The sequence below is a fragment of the Saimiri boliviensis genome, chromosome 19 (genome assembly GCF_048565385.1).
Source record: "Saimiri boliviensis isolate mSaiBol1 chromosome 19, mSaiBol1.pri, whole genome shotgun sequence".
NCBI lineage: Eukaryota > Metazoa > Chordata > Mammalia > Primates > Cebidae > Saimiri > Saimiri boliviensis.
In genome coordinates, this window is record NC_133467.1 from 14066849 (window position 1) to 14086029 (window position 19181).

The 19181-nt window shown below is 40.3% G+C and overlaps 1 protein-coding gene across 5 annotated transcripts in view; it reads left to right on the forward strand.

Moving 5' to 3' along the window:
* The first annotated feature begins 2754 nt into the window (after nucleotides 1-2754).
* ACBD6 (acyl-CoA binding domain containing 6) overlaps nucleotides 2755-19181 on the forward strand; it is a 206990-nt gene continuing 190563 nt past the window's right edge. For 3 of the 5 annotated variants that reach the window (XR_012514970.1, XR_012514971.1, XM_074389563.1), the window contains exons 1-3: nucleotides 2755-3597; nucleotides 8907-8971; nucleotides 12037-12133. Coding sequence is in view for 2 of the 5 variants with exons in the window: in XM_074389563.1 (XP_074245664.1) it covers nucleotides 3376-3597; nucleotides 8907-8971; nucleotides 12037-12133 (384 nt within the window). In the remaining 3 variants the exon portion in view is untranslated. The remainder of the gene's footprint in view (nucleotides 3598-8906; nucleotides 8972-12036; nucleotides 12134-19181) is intronic. The other 2 variants (XM_074389564.1, XR_012514972.1) reach the window with 2 other exon arrangements.

Below are 19181 nucleotides of genomic sequence, written 5' to 3' on the forward strand. Positions count from 1 at the left end.
TGTTTTGGTCAAGAAAAAGGTGTTGTATTTTGCAGTCGGTAAAGTGACCTTTTTTGTCTGTAGTTAGAAAAGCTTAATAAAGTGCTTTTCTTTTGTCATTATATTGTGATTTCAGAGTGACCTTGTCTGAGGTTGCTATTTTGGGAGATTATTTCCATCCAATAGGAGAATAACAAGACCTAGCTCTGAGTGCTGGGCCAGCTTCTGAATGCAAAGGACTCTTTCCTTTTTATTTCTTACATGTTATTTTTATAATAAATTTTTCATTCAAATATAAGATACATACAGAAAAGTACGTAAATTATAACAGCAGTTTGAGACCAGCCTGGCCAACGTGGTGAAACCCCATCTTTACTAAAAATACAAAAATTAGCCAGGAGTGGTGGCAGGCACCTGTAATCCCAACTACTCGGGAGGCTGAGGCAGGAGAATCGCTTGAACCTGGGAGGTGGAGGTTGCAGTGAGCTGAGATCTCGTCATTGCACTCCAGCCTGGGCAACAAAGAGTGAGACTTCGTCTCAACAACAACAACAAACAAACAACATATCCAACTTTTAAAAGTCCCCTTCATGCAGATCACCAACCTTAAGGTCACCCACTCTCCTGACCCTAACACCGCAGATTAGTTTTACCTGATTTTGAACTTTTATGACTAGAAACATATAATATATACTTTTTGGAGTATAGGCTTCGTGGATTCAACATGATGTTTGAGATTCATTCATGTTGTTCTGTGTCACTGTAATAAGTTCATTCTCACTGATGAGTAGTATTCCATCGTGTAAACACACCACAGTTTATCCATTCTCGTGTTGATGGACATTTGAGAGCTTCCAGTTTGGAGCAATTAGAAATTAGTTCATAGTGCTGCTAGGAATGTTTTTGTACATGTTTTGGTGAATGCCAGGTGTATATTCCCACTGGGGAGGAGTCAAATTGCTGTATACTTATGTTCAGCTTTAGTAGACAGTGCTAAACATTTTCCACAGTGGTCGTACCAATTTATGCTTACACCAGCAGTGTAAGAGAACATGGGAAACCATGTTACGTAAACTCTTCCAGAATACAGGAAAAGATGAAAACTTCTAAATGCGTTCTACAAGGATTCTATTACTTGATACAGAATTGAGAAAGTATAGAACAAAATAAAAAATATAGGTTAATGACATCTTTAAATGGAGATGTAAAGTTACTAAACTATTAGCAAACTGAACCTACAAATAATTAAAAAAAAAAAAAAACCAAACCAGGACCAGAATGGGTTTATCCCAGTAACAGAAGTTATGCTCAAAAACTAGGAGGATTTTTGAATTGATGCATATTAATTTACCAATGTTAGTTACTATATAATTCATTAAATCCCAAATTTATTTTTCGTTAATATAGTTCATTAAAATAGAAACTCTTAGGCCGGGCACGGTGGCTCAAGCCTGTAATCCCAGCACTTTGGGAGGCCGAGGCGGGTGGATCACGAGGTCAAGAGATCGAGACCATCCTGGTCAACATGGTGAAACCCTGTCTCTACTAAAAATACAGAAAATTAGCTGGGCATGGTGGCGCGTGCCTGTAATCCCAGCTACTCAGGAGACTGAGGCAGGAGAATTGCCTGAACCCAGGAGGCAGAGGTTGCGGTGAGCCGAGACTGAGCCATTGCACTCCAGCCTGGGTAACAAGAGCGAAACTCCGTCTCAAAAAAAAAAAAAAAAAAAAAAAATAGAAACTCTTGTTAATATAATTCCTTTCGAAGACTACAGAAAAGCAGATAATCTCCAAAGCTGCCAAAAAAGCAGCTGACAATAATCAATTCTCACTTTAATAAAAATTCTAGAAAGCAGACATAAAAGTCCATGCATCCCTCCTTCAGTCTACTTTTCGAGTTCATCGTCCATTATTACCTCACACGCAGGCTAACTTCTTTTTCCGTGCTCCTCCACTTACTAGCTGTGCAGCCTTTGACAGGTTACTTCACCACTCTGTGCTGATTTCCTACGGGTAAAATAAGACTACCTACCCTATGTAGTAAAGATCAAGTCCTCAATACACTATTGTTAATCACCTTTTAATGTCCAGAATTTGGTCATTAAACATACCTTTGACTATGAGCACCCTGACAGCAGGGACTAACAGTGGAAATTTCTGGAGACTTAAGAATGTTTGTTGAATCCTGATCCAAGGTTTCTCGCCTTCCTGTGTTCTCGCCTTACTTCCTCATCCTGTCAAGCCGTCTGTCCACCTCTTGCAAGCCTAACCCGGGTCAATAACCATTCTTTACAACACTTTCTTTGCACTCTTCTTACGGTGCTCATGACATTGTTTTGAGTACTAAATGAATATATAGTGTGTTGTTGTGTTTAACATCTAGGTCATAACCCCTCTTAATGGAGTTTAAAAAGTTTCGTACGTTCCTCTAGGGCAGAACCGTGACGTATGTCTGGTTTCACATATTTATAGTGTCTACAAAGCACAGTGGCAAAGGCAGAGCTCGGGATGAGAACTGGGCTAAGAAAGGCGCGCCCCGCACCCCCCAAACCCTACTCTGAGAGCCCGGAGACGTGCGGGCTCCGAAGGTGTGGACAGCAAAATATGTAAAGCAGTGATTCCACTCACCAGTGACACAGTGGGGCGGGACAGCCCCATCTCGCTCGCAGTTTCTCATTATTCAACACAGAAGCCAACGCGCTGGCAACAGATGCGTGTGCAAGCCTGGGGGCGTTTGCGCGCTTAACGTGGGGCAGGCGGAACCTTAGTCGTCATCCCTGAGTTTCCCGCGACGCCGCTCTAACCGCTACACCACCCCACGGACGACCTCCTTCCTCCCACCCCCGGGACCCATCCCCGTGGCGGGCTCCGGAGTTCGAGACTGCTCATTTCAGCGAAACGATTAACAGACGCCGCAGCGGCTGACGGCACCGCCTCTCCTCCGGTAGGGAAGGGCGTGCGGCGTACCGTCACCCACGCTTGCCCGCCGGCGCAGAGCAGGCCCCACCGAGGCGCGCGCCGCCGGCACGCACGCCGCCCCGCCCCCTCGGCCCGTCGCCACCCGCGCGTTGCGCGCGCTCGCATCCCCCGCCCTCGACCCCCGTGCCGTTGGCGGGGCCCGAGGCGAGCCAGAGAGCGCTGTTGGCCGGAGGGAAGCCGGAGGAGACCGGGTCGGCGGGGCGGAGCGGCAGAGGGTCGGGGAGACTGCCCTCAACGCCCAGGAGTAGAAGTGGACGGGGGCAGGGTTGCGTGAGGGAGCGCGCCGCCACTGAGCTTGGGTCGGACTGGCGCTCGGGGGGTCGGGACCCAGACTGGTGGGCCGGGTCCCCGGGCCGGCCTTACACCCGAGTCGAGGAGGAGAGACCGGACACAGAGGGAGCGAGCGAGCAGGGAGACATGGCTTCATCATTCCTGCCCGCGGGGGCCACTACCGGCGACAGCGGTGGAGAGCTGAGCTCAGGGGACGACTCCGGGGAGGTGGAGTTCCCCCATAGCCCTGAGACCGAGGAGTCCAGTGGCCTGGCCGAGCTGTTTGAGAAGGCTGCCGCGCACCTGCAAGGCCTGATTCAGGTGGCCAGCAGGGAGCAGCTCCTGTACCTGTATGCCAGGTACAAACAGGTAAAGTAGCAGGGAAAGGGTGGATGGGGGAGAAAGACGCGGGGCCTTCTTCCTCAAAAGCTGGTAGCAAACGTGTGGTTCATAGCGAGATGTCATGAAGCCTGTGTGTCTGCGTTTTGTTTGTTTCGTTTTTGGACCATCTCCTCGAGATGAGCATCATCCTTGATGATGGAAAAAACGTGTTTGCTTTCCTAGGCGTGATATTTATTTAGCTGGACGCTGAATGACAGTTTTTCTGTTTCTTCTTTGACCTATTCAGTGATCTTGCACTTTACCAGCCTCAGAACCTTTACAAAATGAGGATGATAAAATAAAATTTATCATTTACTCTTTCCAAAGGGCCACATGGAAGTAAGTATGGTAAAGTTAATAAAAATAAATTGAGATCCCAGAAGATAATAGGATGGTAACAAATAATGTGATGCAATGCAAAATACAGTATTACAACTTTTATTGTGATTTTTATAAAATCCTAAGTATCTTTGACTTATGTTTTGGTTGAATATGCCTTCCTTTCTGTTTAATACAATCCTGAAAATTTTAGAGCTATGCACGCCAGATGAAAGAATCCCCTCCTTTTACAGCAAAGGAAACTGAAGGTCATAGAGAGTAAGTAACTTGCGCAGGGTCATACAGATTCATCAGTCAGAACTGGATTATAGCTCCTGACTCAGTCTAATGCTGTGAACTATACCTGGAAATAGGGAGATGTATAGACATGTTTAATTTATAATTCAGAGTGACATTGGCTAGGTACCAGAAGGAAAATAATTGCTTTATCATAATCAACGTATATTTGTTCAGCAGCTTTTATGTGCAAGACACTTGGTTATAATGCCTACAGAGAATGCAGAGAAGCAAAAACATGACACTTTTTTTTTTTTTTTTTTTTTTTTAAGAAGAGAGTCTGGGTTGCCCAGGCTGGTCTTGAACTCCTAAGCTCAGGTGACCCACCTGCCCGAAGAGCTGGGATTACGCGCATGAGCCACTGCACCTGGCTGACACTTAACTTTTTTTCTTGACGCAGTTTCGCCCATTGCCCAGGCTGGAGTGCAGTGGCTCCGTCTTGGCTCACTACCATCTCCACCTTCCAGATGCAAGTGATTTTTCTGCTTCAGCCTCCTAAGTAGCAGGAATTACAGGCGCGTGCCACTACACCTGGCTAATTCTTGTATTAGTAGAGATGGGTTTCGCCATGTTGATGAGGCTGGTCGCAAACTCCTGACCTCAGGTGATCTGCCTCCTAAAGATAACTAATTGACAGCTGTGAAAACTGGAGAGTGATGAAAATTTGTGAATTCCTGTTGACTTCATGAGATACTATTTAATACTTTTTTTTTTTTTTTGAGATGGAGTCTTGCTCTGTCACCCAGGCTGGAGTGCAGTGGTGTGATCTTGGCTCACTGCAACCTTTGCTTCCCAGGTTCAAGCGATTCTCCTGCCTCAGCTTCCCGAGTAGGTGGGATTACAGGTATCTGCCACTGCGCCCAACTAATTTTGGTATTTTTAGTAGAGATGGGGTTTCACCATGTTGGCCATAGTTGACCAGGCTGGACTTAACCCGACCTCAGGTGATCTGCCTACGTTGGCCTCCCAAAGTGCTGGGGATTACAGGCATGAGCCACCACACGTTAATAATACTTTATTAAATTTTAACTGTTGTTTCAGGTCTTAAATTTTGTGTGATGAGATGGGAAGTACACAGTACTTCTGCTGCATGCAGAATTATGTTGACTGTTTTGAGGAAAAGCACTTGTGTGATTTCTGAGTTGCAAAATGAACTGTATTTCCATGGAAATCATTTTTACTTAACAACTCACAGATAATCACACCTACTCAAATTTGGGTATTTGGCAGGTAGTTTTTTGAAAATGAATGAAATAAGCCTGTTATTTCAAGGAAAACAACTCAAAGTATTTGTTACCAGTAATAACATTTGAGCCTTCAAAGTGAAAATGAGAAATTTGGAAAATCTGTATCTGTCACCATGAACTTGAAGCTTCCCAGTACTTAAAAACTTTTTTTTGATGAGATAAGTGGTGACAGTCATGAATGTGAACGTTTGCTATTATATCATGAAATGTGTCAACATTTGAAAAGTCTGTGTAACTCAGTAAACCATATTTTCTAAATATTTCATGGATTGATGTTACAAATTATGTGTTGGTAAAAGATGCCTTTCAAAGTGCAAGTCAGACCAATGGATTTCAGTGTTAACAGTATGAAAAATTCATTGATCTGAGTTCAGATTTCTCATTGCAACTGACCTTAAAGAAACAACCATCTGTTAGATTTTGGCATAGTATCAAAGAAGAATATCTACAATTATCTGAAAATACTGCTAAAATACTTCTCTTTTCTAACAACATATCTGTGTGAAGCCGAATTTTCTTCATACTCTTCAACCAAAACAACATATTGCAGTAGATTGGATGCAGCAGTAGATATGCAAATGCAACTGGCTTCTACTAAGCCAGACATTGAGGAAATTAAAAAATGTAAAACGTTGCTACTTTTCTCACTAATTGTTTTTAGACTAGATAGTTATTTTGCATGAAATGTTATTTATGTTAACATCTAATGGGTTTATTATTTTTAAATGAACTAATTCACATTTTTTAAATGTCTCAGTTTTAATTTCTAATATGATAAGTATTGATAGATACGACCCATGTAAATGATGGCTCATTAGGATCCTTAATTTCTGAGGATATAAAGGGATTACAAGACTAAAAAATTTGAAAACTTACTTCCCTAAGTTCCATTTTCATGGTCAGAGATGGCTTACCTTCACCACATGTATATTCTATCCAGAACAAAGGGAAAGAGGAAGACAAGCTCCGTTTCTTTTTAAGGAAGGTATTTTTATCACTCTTGTACACATCCAGTCCCCAGAACCCAGGCAGAAGTTGGACGGCCGTGTGTAACGTTGAGCTGGATGATCCTGTGTCCAGCCTTCTGTTATCGTAGGAGAAATGGAGAAGAACTATTGGCATTTGTTTGTACCACTGGGTGGTGTCTGGATAAAAAATAAAAACAATTATAACTGCTATTTTTATGATGTCTTAAAGTTTGTATAATTATCTCATATTTATTTTTTATTTTTTATTTTTTTTAAGATGGAGTCTCACCAGGCTGGAGTGCAATGGCATGATCTTGGCTCACTGCAACCTCTGCCTCCCAGGATCAATTGATTCTCCTGCCTCTGCCTCCCGAGTAGCTGGGATTACAGGCACGCACCACCATGCCCAGCTAATTTTTTTGTATTTTTAGTAGAGAGGGGGTTTCACTATGTTGGCCAGACTGGTCTGGAACTCCCGAACGCAGGTGATTCACCCACCTCAGTCTCCCAAAGTGCTGGGATTACAGGCTAACAATCTGGTAGTTAATGTGATTTTAGACAGTGCAGAATGGAAGCCCAGACTCTATTTAGGATTTTTTTTTTTTTTTTTTTTTTTAACCTCAGGTAATTCACCTGCCTTGGCCTCCCAAAGTGCTGGGATTACAGGGTGAGCCACTGTGCCCAGCCTATACTTTATTCTTTTTTTATTTTTTGAGAAAGAAAGAATAATAAGAAAAGTAGAAGAAGAAAGAGAAAGAGGAAGAGGGAGAGAGAATGGCGGTATTGCTTTATTGCCCAGGCTAGAATGCAGTCTAAATATGGGTATGCCTATAATTGTCCTTAATCATGGAGACATGAAAGAAAATGAGGGAAGAGAATAACAAACAAGGAGCCAACCAACATTTCGTTTAAACTTCTAAGTTGATATGATGTGGTACTGATAAGAGTGTATATTTTATGTATTTAAAGTGGAGAGTTCTATAAATGTTAATTACATTTACTTGTTTTACAAGGAGGCTCACACTTGTAATCCCAGCACTTTGGGAGACCAAGGCAGGTGGATCACTTGAGGTCATGAGTTTGAGACCAGCCTGAGCAATATGGAGAAACCCCCATCTCTACTAAAAAGTACAAAAAATTAGACAAGTGTAAGAGGTCATGAGTTTGAGACCAGCCTGAGCAATATGGAGAAACCCCCATCTCTACTAAAAAGTACAAAAAATTAGACAAGTGTGGTGGCGTGTGCCTGTAATCCCAACTACTTGGGAAGCTGAGGCAGAAGAATTGCTTGAACCTGGGAGGCGAGGTTTCGGTGAGCTGAGATCGCACCGTTGCACTCTAGCCTGGGCATCAAGAGTGAAACTCCCTCTGGGTGGGGGGTGGGGAGGGGAAGAAAAGCTGACGAATAAAGAAAAGCCATTTTAGGTGAGTGGAGTAACAAGCAAAACCCTGACTAGGAATCCCTAAGGGAGTGAGTAGATCCTTCTGGTTAGATGAAGTCCTCAGTTAGATTGTAGCAGAAATCAGGTGTGTAAAAATAATGGGTGACAGTGGGAAAATCGCTGAGAAGTAGATAGGTGCTGTGGATAAGTTAAGAACAGTTACTGGCTCTGTTCTAATAGAAAGATGAGACTTTACAGAAAACTTTCTAACACATGGTACAAAAAGTGAAAAGTACCATAAAAGATATATAGAGTAAATGCTATAAGAGTTCATGAGGAAGGAAGATTACTTCTGTCAGTGGGAATTGGGGGCTGTATAGTGAATTCTGCACTTGTTTGAATTTCACTTATGCTTATTCTCAATGAAAATACTAACTATACAGTTTAACTACAAATGTCATGTGAGGATTAAAATTAATGAAAATTAAGTATTGACCACAAACAAGATAAGACTATTGTAGAAAAATGGAATTTTATTGTTGAAAACCCCTGAAATTTTTTTGCATGTCTTTTGGCATCCAAATTTATATTGATGAGTTTTCATAATAGGGCACTTTCAAAGTATTACACTTATTTCCTGGAATTTTGGAGAGAGGAAATGCTAATAGAGTTATAAGAATCAGCATGAAAAAATTATATTATGAATTCTGATAAACACCTCTGAAGCTTATTGTTACAACATTCTTTTATAAATGATAAAGAGTATATAATCTATATTGATAACTTATCTTACATATAATTAGGCTAGGAAATGTAATCATTTATCCCAGTTTTTCTCTATTACAGTATTAGATAATAGTTCTTTTATGCAGTATACCAAAGTAGCCTGTATGTAAAGTTTGATTCTGGTTGGTTTTTTGGTTGTTGTTGTTTACTTTTGCAAAGAATGTTAAATTTTACTGTTCATATAGATGCAAATATTTTCCAACCTATAGTTACTAAATATACATAATACATTTGAAAAGGAAAAGTTTCCCAGACAGTTCTTTGAAAAATAAGTTCTTGATTTTCCCTCCCTCATTTAGGTCAAAGTTGGAAATTGCAATACTCCTAAACCAAGCTTCTTTGATTTTGAAGGAAAGCAAAAATGGTAAGAAATTCTTGGAATTTTTAATGAGGTTGTTGGAAATGGTTTAGGTGTTGAGGAATTAGAAAGCAGTGAGCTGATTAAAGAATTATTTTTATATTAATCTCTTTCTGCCGTAGACTGTACTAGTGACAGGTAATTGCGAGAGAGATTAAAGAAATCTACTTTTAGCTAAGTCTCCTGAAGGATTCTTATGCTCACATGTTGGAATATAAGTGGTTCACAGCAGACCTACAGACATGCCTTACATTTTAATACATGAGAGAGTAACTGTGAGAGCTCTTGCTTGAGATTTTCCTTTGCTATCATTGAGCCGCTAATGGATCACCACTTCTGCCCCCTGGAGGGATCTTTGGAAGAAGGCCAGAACGATAGGAAGGGCAGGAGAGCAGGATAAATCCCCATTTTTTACCCTTCTCCCCTGTCTCAATTTTATCTCCTTGTCCCTTGCTACTCTTCTGTTCCTTGCCTGACCCATGCCACGGTAAATAAGTGCACATAGTACTCTTGGGAAGAAGGGGGAAAAATACAGTGAGAAACCAAAACTAGATACTAACTTTGCTTTTTCTTTGAAAACATTTAAAAAAAGATTAATCTTCTGCAAACTTTTAAAACTTACAATTCAGAAATTTCCTCCTGTCATTTATGAGACCTTATCTTCTCTTACCTTGTCTAAGTGAAAAAAGAGAAATTGCATAGAACTGGGAATCTTAGTTATAGAAGGGAAGGCTTTGGAGCATCAGCCCTGGAATTAAAAGAAGGTTAGAAGGTAGAGTTAAAAAAGTAAAAAGATAAAATATGGTTTTGGAGAGAGGAAGTGCTAAAATACGGGTTCTGACCTTACATTCTAGAACAGTCCCACACAAAATCTGGTCCCCTTGATACATTTCCTGCCTACCAACAGTTTGTTACCCAAATGTAAGGAGATACAGGGCTTGAACCCATATATAAATCAGTTATGTCACTAACCATACTGTTAAATTCAGCTGATGTATTTTTGTATAGGACTGTCTCAGTGCAGGAAGCAGTGCATTGATTATATTCTTGCAAAGTTTTTTGATTGATGATAACCAGCAGTTCTCTGGCATTTTATTACTATTCTAAATACCTGATGTTAACTTTTACTGTGAATTTTGTTATAATTTATGAAATTTTATGGCTTCATTTTTTTCCTATACTTTACCTGTTTCTCCATTGTTTTTAGCAATGAAGAACATTAGATTTTATAGCCATCATAATAATAGTTTAGGCAAGAACATCAACAAATACTAAAACGGTAGATGGCAAAATACTGGGGGAAAATATTGGGGAAAAACTATTGAGGAAATCTGTTGTTAAAATCCCAGGTGAAAAACTACTGGGGAGCAAAACTGTAGGTTACAGGCTGACCCACAGTTTACTTTTTAATTATGAGGGAGAAACCTGACACATACTGCCTTTACCAAGCCATGAATCTTATTGATGATGGGACAGACTGACCAATGCATCAGATTACAGTGCATCAGACCAGTGAGGTGCATCATAAAGGGCTTGTCACCTATATATGGCTCTGCTGAAATAATTAACCTGGTTCTAATTATGATTAATCATTTTTGGCAAGAACACTGTGTAGATGGGGAAACAATTAGAAAATTCAAATTGAGGGATATTTTATAAAACAGTTGGACTCTTAATACCAACAATATGGAAGACAAAAAAGCTAAAGATACATGAAAGTCAGTGCTGTGTGTGGATCTTGATTGGTTCCTGGTGTGGGAGAAGAAAGCCGTAAAGGACATTATTGGGACAATCAGGAAAGTCTGAATGTCTTAGCCTCTATAATAGTATTGATGGGAAATTTTTTGAGTTTGTGTAAGCTGATCTCTTTAGGGATGAAGTGTTATGATGCATATAAGTAACTTGCAAGGAATTTAGTAAAATTCAGAAGACCTTAGAAAAATGTATTCATTATAGAAGGAGGAAGGTAATGAAAAAGTGGGACTGAGTTCTGTTTGACGGTGAATCAAGGAAATAGAGAAACCCTGGTGGAATTAGAAATAATTGGCAGGCAAAAACCAAGAAGGAGGCCTGTCCTAGCAGCCTGCAGGAAAAAAAAAGAAAAAAAGAGTGACCCAAAAGGGAGCTCACGACTAAAATGTCGCTTTTAACATTTATACTGTAGGAAGTCCCTAACTTGTTAATTAGTATTCTTTTGTTGTTGTTGTTGTTGTTGTTGTTTTGAGACAGAGTCTTGCTCTGTTGCCCAAGCTGGAGTACAGTGGTGCCATCCCGGCATACTGCACCCTCCACCTCCCAGGTTCAAGCAATTCTCCTGCCTCGGCCTCCCGAGTAGCTGGACTACAGGTGTGCACCACCATGCCCAGCTAATTTCTGTATTTTTAGTAGAGATGGGGTTTCACCATGTTGACCAGGCTGGTCTCGAACTCCTGATTTCAGGTGATCCACCGACCTCAGCCTTCCAAAGTGCTGGTATTACAGGTGTGAGTCATTCCTTACTTTCGAAGTCCCAAACTAAGTCCTCAGGATCAGTTGATTGTAGCTTATAGATGAGACAACAGCAGAAAGGGAAGGTAGATTTCTTGTATCTTAAGTAAGAAGTTTGATCCATTTTCCTCAGGAATATGTTTTTTATGTGATATTTAGTTTCTATACGACCAAATGCCATAAGCACAGTTAATTTATAAGATGAGAACAATCTCTATTAGCCTATAGACCATCATTCTCAATAGGTGTGAAAATTGGTTTGAGGGAGTGACAAAATCTTAGATGACAGTGGTTTGTAGTCTTTCAAAATTTAATAGATAGGCAGTGTATCTGTGTTGTTAAAATTTAATAGGGGAGGGTGATTAGGGAAAAAAGTTTGAAAAGACTTCTTAGGTAGGGCAATAAAATCTGTATAGCTCTAGACCAATGTACATGCAGAAAGACAGAACTCTATCCAATAGCTTATTATCTCTGTATCCCAAGTCCCTTGAAATGTGCATACAATTTTTTTAATAATAAGAAAAATGCTGTTTGTGTTATTTGCATAGTTAATGACAGGCCATTTTGGATATTCCATATTGTAGGGAAGCATGGAAAGCACTTGGTGATTCAAGCCCCAGCCAAGCAATGCAGGAATATATCGCAGTAGTTAGAAAACTAGATCCAGGTTGGAATCCTCAGGTAAGACTTAATGATTGTAAATAATACTTTCCAAAAACTTAGGATCTTTCTCTGAAATAAATGTTTAAACCTAAGCTTCGTTTTAAGTAACATGCTTTAAGTTTTACTTTCTTGAAAGAATATAAGGTTATTATAATATTTATCTAATAAAATAATTGCTGGCTGGGTGTGGTGGTTCGCTGGCTGGGTGTGGGGGTTCAGCACTTTGGAAGGCCAAGCCGGGTGGATCACCTGAGGTAAGAGTTCAAGACCAGCCAGGCCAACATGGCAAAACCTTGTCTCTATTAAAAATACAAACATCAGCCGGATGTGATGGTATACACCTGTCATCCCAGCTACTCGTGAAGCTGAGGCAAGAGACTCTCTTAAACCTGGGAGGCTGAGGCTGCAGTGAGCCAAGATCTGACTACTGCAGTCCAGCCTGGACAACAGTGTGAGACTCCATCTCAGAAAAATTAAAAACATTAATAATAATTATTTAAATAGTAACATAACCAGCTACTAATGCTGAGAACTTTTCTGAGTTGCAGAGTTTTTGAAAGCAGAAAAATGTGAATTATGTAAGAATTAGAAAAAGTTTAACTTGAGATTATCATTATGCTGGAAATTATGTAAGAATTGGAAAAAATGTAACTTGAGATGATCATTATGCTGGAAAAAAGTTACTCTTGGATTTCTTTTTTATGATCACCTTCTATGTAAGGACAAAATGCTTCTTATTAGGGATAAAAGATGAATAAGACATGATTTCCACCATTATGTAGTTTAAAGTATAGAGAAGATAAAACATATCAAAAATATATCTTTAATACTATAAAACAATAATCATGTAAATGCTAGGGAATCCAGCAGGAGAAGAGATTGCTTTGGACTTTGGAAGCATTGGATGTTGTTTACTTAAATGTACCCTGTTTTTCTGATACACTTATTGGAGAACATCTAGAAAGAATTTAATAAAGGAGGGGTTACTATTTAAGAATATTGTTATATGATCAACAGGTATTTCAGTGAGATAGAGGCTGCATTATACCATGTAAAAAATACAAATTGAATTTTTTCTTTTTTTTTTTCAGCCTCCCAAAGTGCTGGGATTACAGGCGTGAGCCACCACGCCCGGCCAAATTGAATTTTTTCAGTAAAAATAGTTAGGCCAGGTCGGGGTGGTGGCTCATGCCTGTAGTCCCAGCACTCTGGGAGGCCGAGATGGGTGGATCACGAGACCATCCTGGCCAACATGGTGAAACCCTGTCTCTCCTAAAATACAAAAATTAGCTGGGTGTGGTGGTGCACGCCTCTAGTCCCAGCTACTCAGGAGGCTGAGGCAGGAGAATCACTTGAACCCAGGAGGCGGAGATTGCAGTGAGCTGAGATCACACCATAGCGCTCCATCCTGGGCAACAGAGCGAGACTCTTTCCCCCCCAAAAGAATGTAGGCCAAACAGTTTGCAGTTAATGAATTTAACAAGTTTTAATGTTTTTGTAATAATTACATGATTGCATGAGTGCATAGTTGTTACCGGTATGAAGGAATTATTCCATTAATCCTGGAATCTTAAAAATCTCAGACTTGTTAGGAACTTTAAAAGATTATACATTATTACATGTTAAAAATGTATCTTAAGAGCACAAAGTGGGAGAGATAACCAACTTTGGATATCTTTAATGATATGACTGCCTTTTAAAAGTCATTGAAAAATTTCCCTTTTTTTGGTGACAGGGTCTTACTACTCTGTCACCCAGATTGGAGCACAGTGGCGGGATCTTTGCTCACTGTATCCTCTACCTCCCAGGTTCAAGTGATTCTCCCACTTTAACCTTTGGGACTACAGGTGTGCACCACTATACCTGGCTAATTTTTGTATTTTGTGTGTGTGTGTGTGTGTGTGTGTGTGTGTGTGTGTATACACAAACTATATATATACAAAAATACCAAAATGGCTAATTTGTGTGTGTGTATGTGTGTATGCACACAAATATATAAATATATATTTTTTTTTAGTAGAGAGAGGGTTTTGCTGTGTTGGCGAGGCTGGTCTTGAACGCCTGACCTCACCTGATCCACCTGCCTCAACCTCCCAAAGTGCTGGGATTACAGGTGTGAGAAATTTCCCTATGTGTTTGATATGCATGAGTGTTCATTTTCAGAAATTTTCTATTTTATAAGACGCCAAATATACATAGAAATATATATCTCAAGGTTCTGAGGGCTTAAAATCTGAAAATTAGTGGTCAAAACAGGTGCCCCCTGAGCTGAACTCAGCCTGAACATTTGTGGCACAATGTTTAAAAACGAAACAAAACTCGAATGTGAATGCCTTTAGGCAGAGTAATTTTCAGGTCCACTCATTGTGGTCTCATTCTTCCCTACCCTATTGCTGATACTTGGCCTGTGAAGGCATTTGAGTTTATAAATTCTGATACATGACAGAATTTATGATTTCTTACCTTAAGTACTTTAATAAAATTTTGCTATTACTCTTAAAAATGTTTGCAGGCTGGGCATGGTGGCTCATGCCTGTAATCCCGGCACTTTGGGAGGCCTAGGTGGGTGGATCACCTGAGGTCAGGAGTTTGAGTCAGCCTACCCAACATGGTGAAATCTCATCTCTACTAAAAAATGCAAAAATTAGCTGGGCATGGTGGCAGGTGCCTGTAGTCCCAGCTACTTGGGAGGCTGAGGCAGGAGAATCGCTTGAACCCAGGAGGCGGAGGTTGCAGTTGGCGCAGGTTGCAGTGAACTGAGGTCACACCATTGCACTCCAGCCTGGACGATAGAGCAAGACTTAGTCTCAAAAAAAAAAAAAAAAAAAAAAAAAAAGTGCTTGCAGATTCCATGCAGTTAAGTAGTTCTTCTTTACTGAAATCCAGACAGGTGTTAAGGATGTTTTTTAAAAATGTCTAAATCTCACCTATTGAACATAATATACTTGAGTAAACCAAGCAGAACCAAAGGTACGTATTCTTTAATGAATTATTTAATACATTAATAAACTTTAAAAAATTAATACATTAACATTAAAAGAATACGTAACATACTATTGTAAAAGTATTTTAACATTGGAATCTAGTTGAAGGGGCAATTTTACGTTTTATTTACATTTTAACTTTTAAACACTGAGCTGGTCCCCTTTGACTCAGCTTTTTTTTGTCTTTACTTTTAGAAAGAGGCAGATCATAGCCTCCATATCAGAAGAGATTCGGCATTTAGTTCATTATCTTTTAGGTTAAATAATACTTTTGATACTCTGAAAAAAATAAGAACAACACTCATTCTGAATGTGCTGAGTTTTTTTTGTTTGTTTTTGAGATGGAGTCTCTCTCTGTCACCCAGGCTGAAGTACAGTGGCACAGTCTTGGCTCACTGCAACCTCCACCTCCCAGATTCAAGCATTTCTCCAGCCTCAGCTTCCTGAGCAGCTGGGATTACAGGCATGAGCCACCAGACCTAGCCTGAATGTGCTGAGTTCTTTTCATGTATTGTTCTTTGATATCTTCACAAAAAGTCTTCACAGTTAGAAACTATAATGATATGTGTTTTTTTTAAACGAGGAAATTCAGGCTCAGAGAGATTTAGTAACTTGCCTGAAATTAGCCAGTGAAGGTGAGTGGTGACTCACTCCTGTAATTCCAGCACTTTGGGAGGCTGAGGCAGGAGAATGACTTGAGGCCAGGAGTTTGAGAGCCCCTTGGGCAAGAAAGCAAGACCCTATCTCTGTTTAAAACAAAATAAATTAGCCAGACACAGTGTTGTGCACCTGTAATTGCAGCTACCTGGGAGGCTGAGATGGGAGGATCCATTGAGCCCAGGAGTTCAAGGTTGCAGTCAGCTGTGATTGCACCACTGCACTCCAGCCTGGGTGACAGAGGGAGACCTGAGCGAGACCCCATCTCAAAAAAAAAAAAAAAAAAAAAGACCAGGCGTGGTGGCTCACACCTGTAATCCCAGCTCTTTGGGAGGCCGAGGTGGGTGGATCACGAAGTCAGGAGATCAAGACCATCCTGGCCAACATAGTGAAACCCCATCTCCACTAAAATAAAAAAATTAGCTGGGCATGGTCGCACTTGTCTCTAGTCCCAGCTACCGAGGAGGCTGAGGCAGGAGAATTGCTTGAAGCCAGGAGGCGGAGGTTGCAGAGAGCCGAGACTGTGCCACTGTACTCTAGCCCAGTGAGTACCTGAAACTGGCTGGTACTAACCTGACTGCTGTCAGTTGGAAAACATTTCTGTTCATGTCTTCAGTCCCCAAAGCAAATGTTTTTTTCTTCCTAAGTAGTTATGTTGCATTATGGCTGTAACTTTTTATAGTTGCAGGTATGACAGGAAAACTAGCACAGCTTTCTTTCCTTCACAATTTCATGGATAGGAGATTTGTTCTTGCTATAGATCTTAGCAACCTCAGCATACTATTTTTTTCTTGAGAACTTTCCACATTTCACCTAAAAGAAGCAAGTTAGGGCTTCTCTCTGGCACACTGAATTGCCAGTATCACTACTCTTGTACTTTGGGGCCATTATTAAGTAAAATCATGGTTACTTGAACACAAACTTGATACTCTGACGGCGGCCAGTCAATCTGATAACCTTGAAGGGAACTAAGTGACTAATGGACGGGTAGCGTAGACAGTGTGACTACACTGGCTAAACAAAGGGATGATTTCTGTCCTAGGCAGGATGGAGTGGCTTGGGGTGGAGGGCATGAGATGGTGTGAAATTTAATCACACTGCCCAGAATGGTGCACAGTATAAAACTTGGGAATGGTTTATTTCTGGAATTCTCCATTTAATATTTTGGGTTGGTAGTGGGTAACTGAAACCATGGAAAATTGCAACTGTGGATAAAGGGGGGCTACTGTTAAAAGTATACTCTAATGATCAAAATCAGGAATTTTAACACTGATTTAGTATTGTCAACTCTATAGTCCATATTCACATTTATCATTATAATGATAATGTCCTTAATAATGCCTTTCATGGTTATTGTTAAAATTCTGATTTAACTTCTAATGCAGTGTCCTGTATCATATTTAGTTGTCATGTCTCTTTAGTCTCCTTTAATGGAGCAGTTTCTCAGCCTTTTTTTCCCTTTCTTGCCCATGATACTTTTGAATATTATGGGCCAGTTTTGTAGAATGTCCCTTATTTTGGGTTTGCCTGATGTTTCCTTACAATTAGATTTAGATTATACATGTTTAGGAAGAATACCACACAGTTGTGTGCTTCTCAACACATACCAGAAGGTACATGTTACCTTTGTCCCAGTATTGGGATGTTAACTTCGATCACTGGGATAAAGCGGTGTCTGCCGGATTTCTCTGCTGTGAAGTTCCTGTTTTTCCCTTTGTAATTAATGGGAAGTTGATTCCTTTTGTAATTAATTAATTAATACTTTGTGGGGAGACAGTTTGAGACTATGTAAATATCCATTTCCTAGTCAGATTTCACCCACTAGTTTTAATATTTGTGAATTATTTTTTACCTCCATAATTTTGTCCTCATTTATTATTTAGCATTCCTCTGTAGGGACGGACTTTCCCTTTGCACCCATTTTTAATTTATTTATTGTTGAGAACTTTCCTCCCATTTATTTATTTATTCATTGTCAAGAACTGTGAAAGGTCTGAGATTTTACGCTACCTGCAAGCTGGTAAGTTAGGCTGTTACTGTTTCTTAGATGCTGGCAGAATGCACAAGACCCTTGGGTCAGAGCCAAAGGACTTTATTATTCATGGCATGGCAAACTGTTTGAGCTTCATTTGGTTTGCATTGATTTTTTTGTGTCCCTCAAGTCCCACAGGGATGACGCAGGTGGTCCTAGCTGGATTCTTACATATGTTGGATTGTGCTATAGGGAAGGAACACTGAGCTATGGGGATTGATCACTTTTTTAGCAGGTGGAAGCAGCTTGATTGTTGTCAGGGGATGGAGAGATGTTACCTTATCCTTGTAGATGGCTTCCTGCACACACAATCCTGAGAAATGGCCCAGGTAAAGAATGGTCAGGGCCTGGTCTATTGAACAAGAATGTGTAGGGACACTCAGGGCTTATGGTAGATTGCCTCTCTCAACATTCATGTATTTATTATCAGTTTAGATTCATGGATTTTAATTTTATTCAGTGGGGTATAATCCATTAAAAATCATTATTTTTTTGGCTACTGGGAGTCCCTTCAAGATGGCTCCTGTATTTGTATTGGTATAAACTCATGGATTTCTATTTTATTCAGTGGGATATAATTCATTAGAAGTATTTATTTGGCTACTTGGAACTTTTTCAAGATGGCTTCTATGTCCTTTTTTGTATGTCTCTTAGAAATAAGGCTTGGAGTTGTAAGGAAAATTGAGCACTTGGACAAAGGACTTCTTAGCAAAGCAAATTTACTTTTGTGAAGAAGGATGCCTCCTGTATGGCTGGCTGTTACGAGAGCATTTTGAATAAAGGAGAGTTTTTATTCCTAATGCGACTCCTGCCTTTGTGTCTTGTCTTTATTGGCTAGGTTTGGACTGCACAATTTAAACTAGACTTGATTGGCTAAACATTTAAACTTTCTTAGATGAGGTGGATGCATGATGGGAGAGGGGAGAGGAGGAAGGGGTCATCTGCTGCGATCTGGAACTACAGAGCTAGTCTTTTTTTAAATAAAGAAAGGAATGTGAGCTGGTGCTGATAATGCTGCTGGTGCTGTGGCATGCCTGGGCATGTAGTAAAGTCAGAAACGAGAAAAGGAGGAGAACAGGGGATGGGGGGAGGACTGGGAATTAAAGAATAAAAGGTTGAATAGGCTGTTTGAAGAGGAACTTTGCCATATCTCACAGTCCTCATCATTCTTGAGCATTTTCTTACTTCTTGGCACAAGATGTTTAAAGCAGTATTAGTTTCCTAGGGGTGCCGTAGTAAGGTACCACAGATGAGTACTTTGTTAAAACAACAGAAAATTATTCTCTTAAAGTTGTGGAGGCGTTGGAAAGAAGGTGTTAGCAGAGCCATGCTCCCTGTGAAGGTTGTAGGGAAGAATCATTTCTTGCCTCTTCCAGCTTATGGTGGCCCCAGG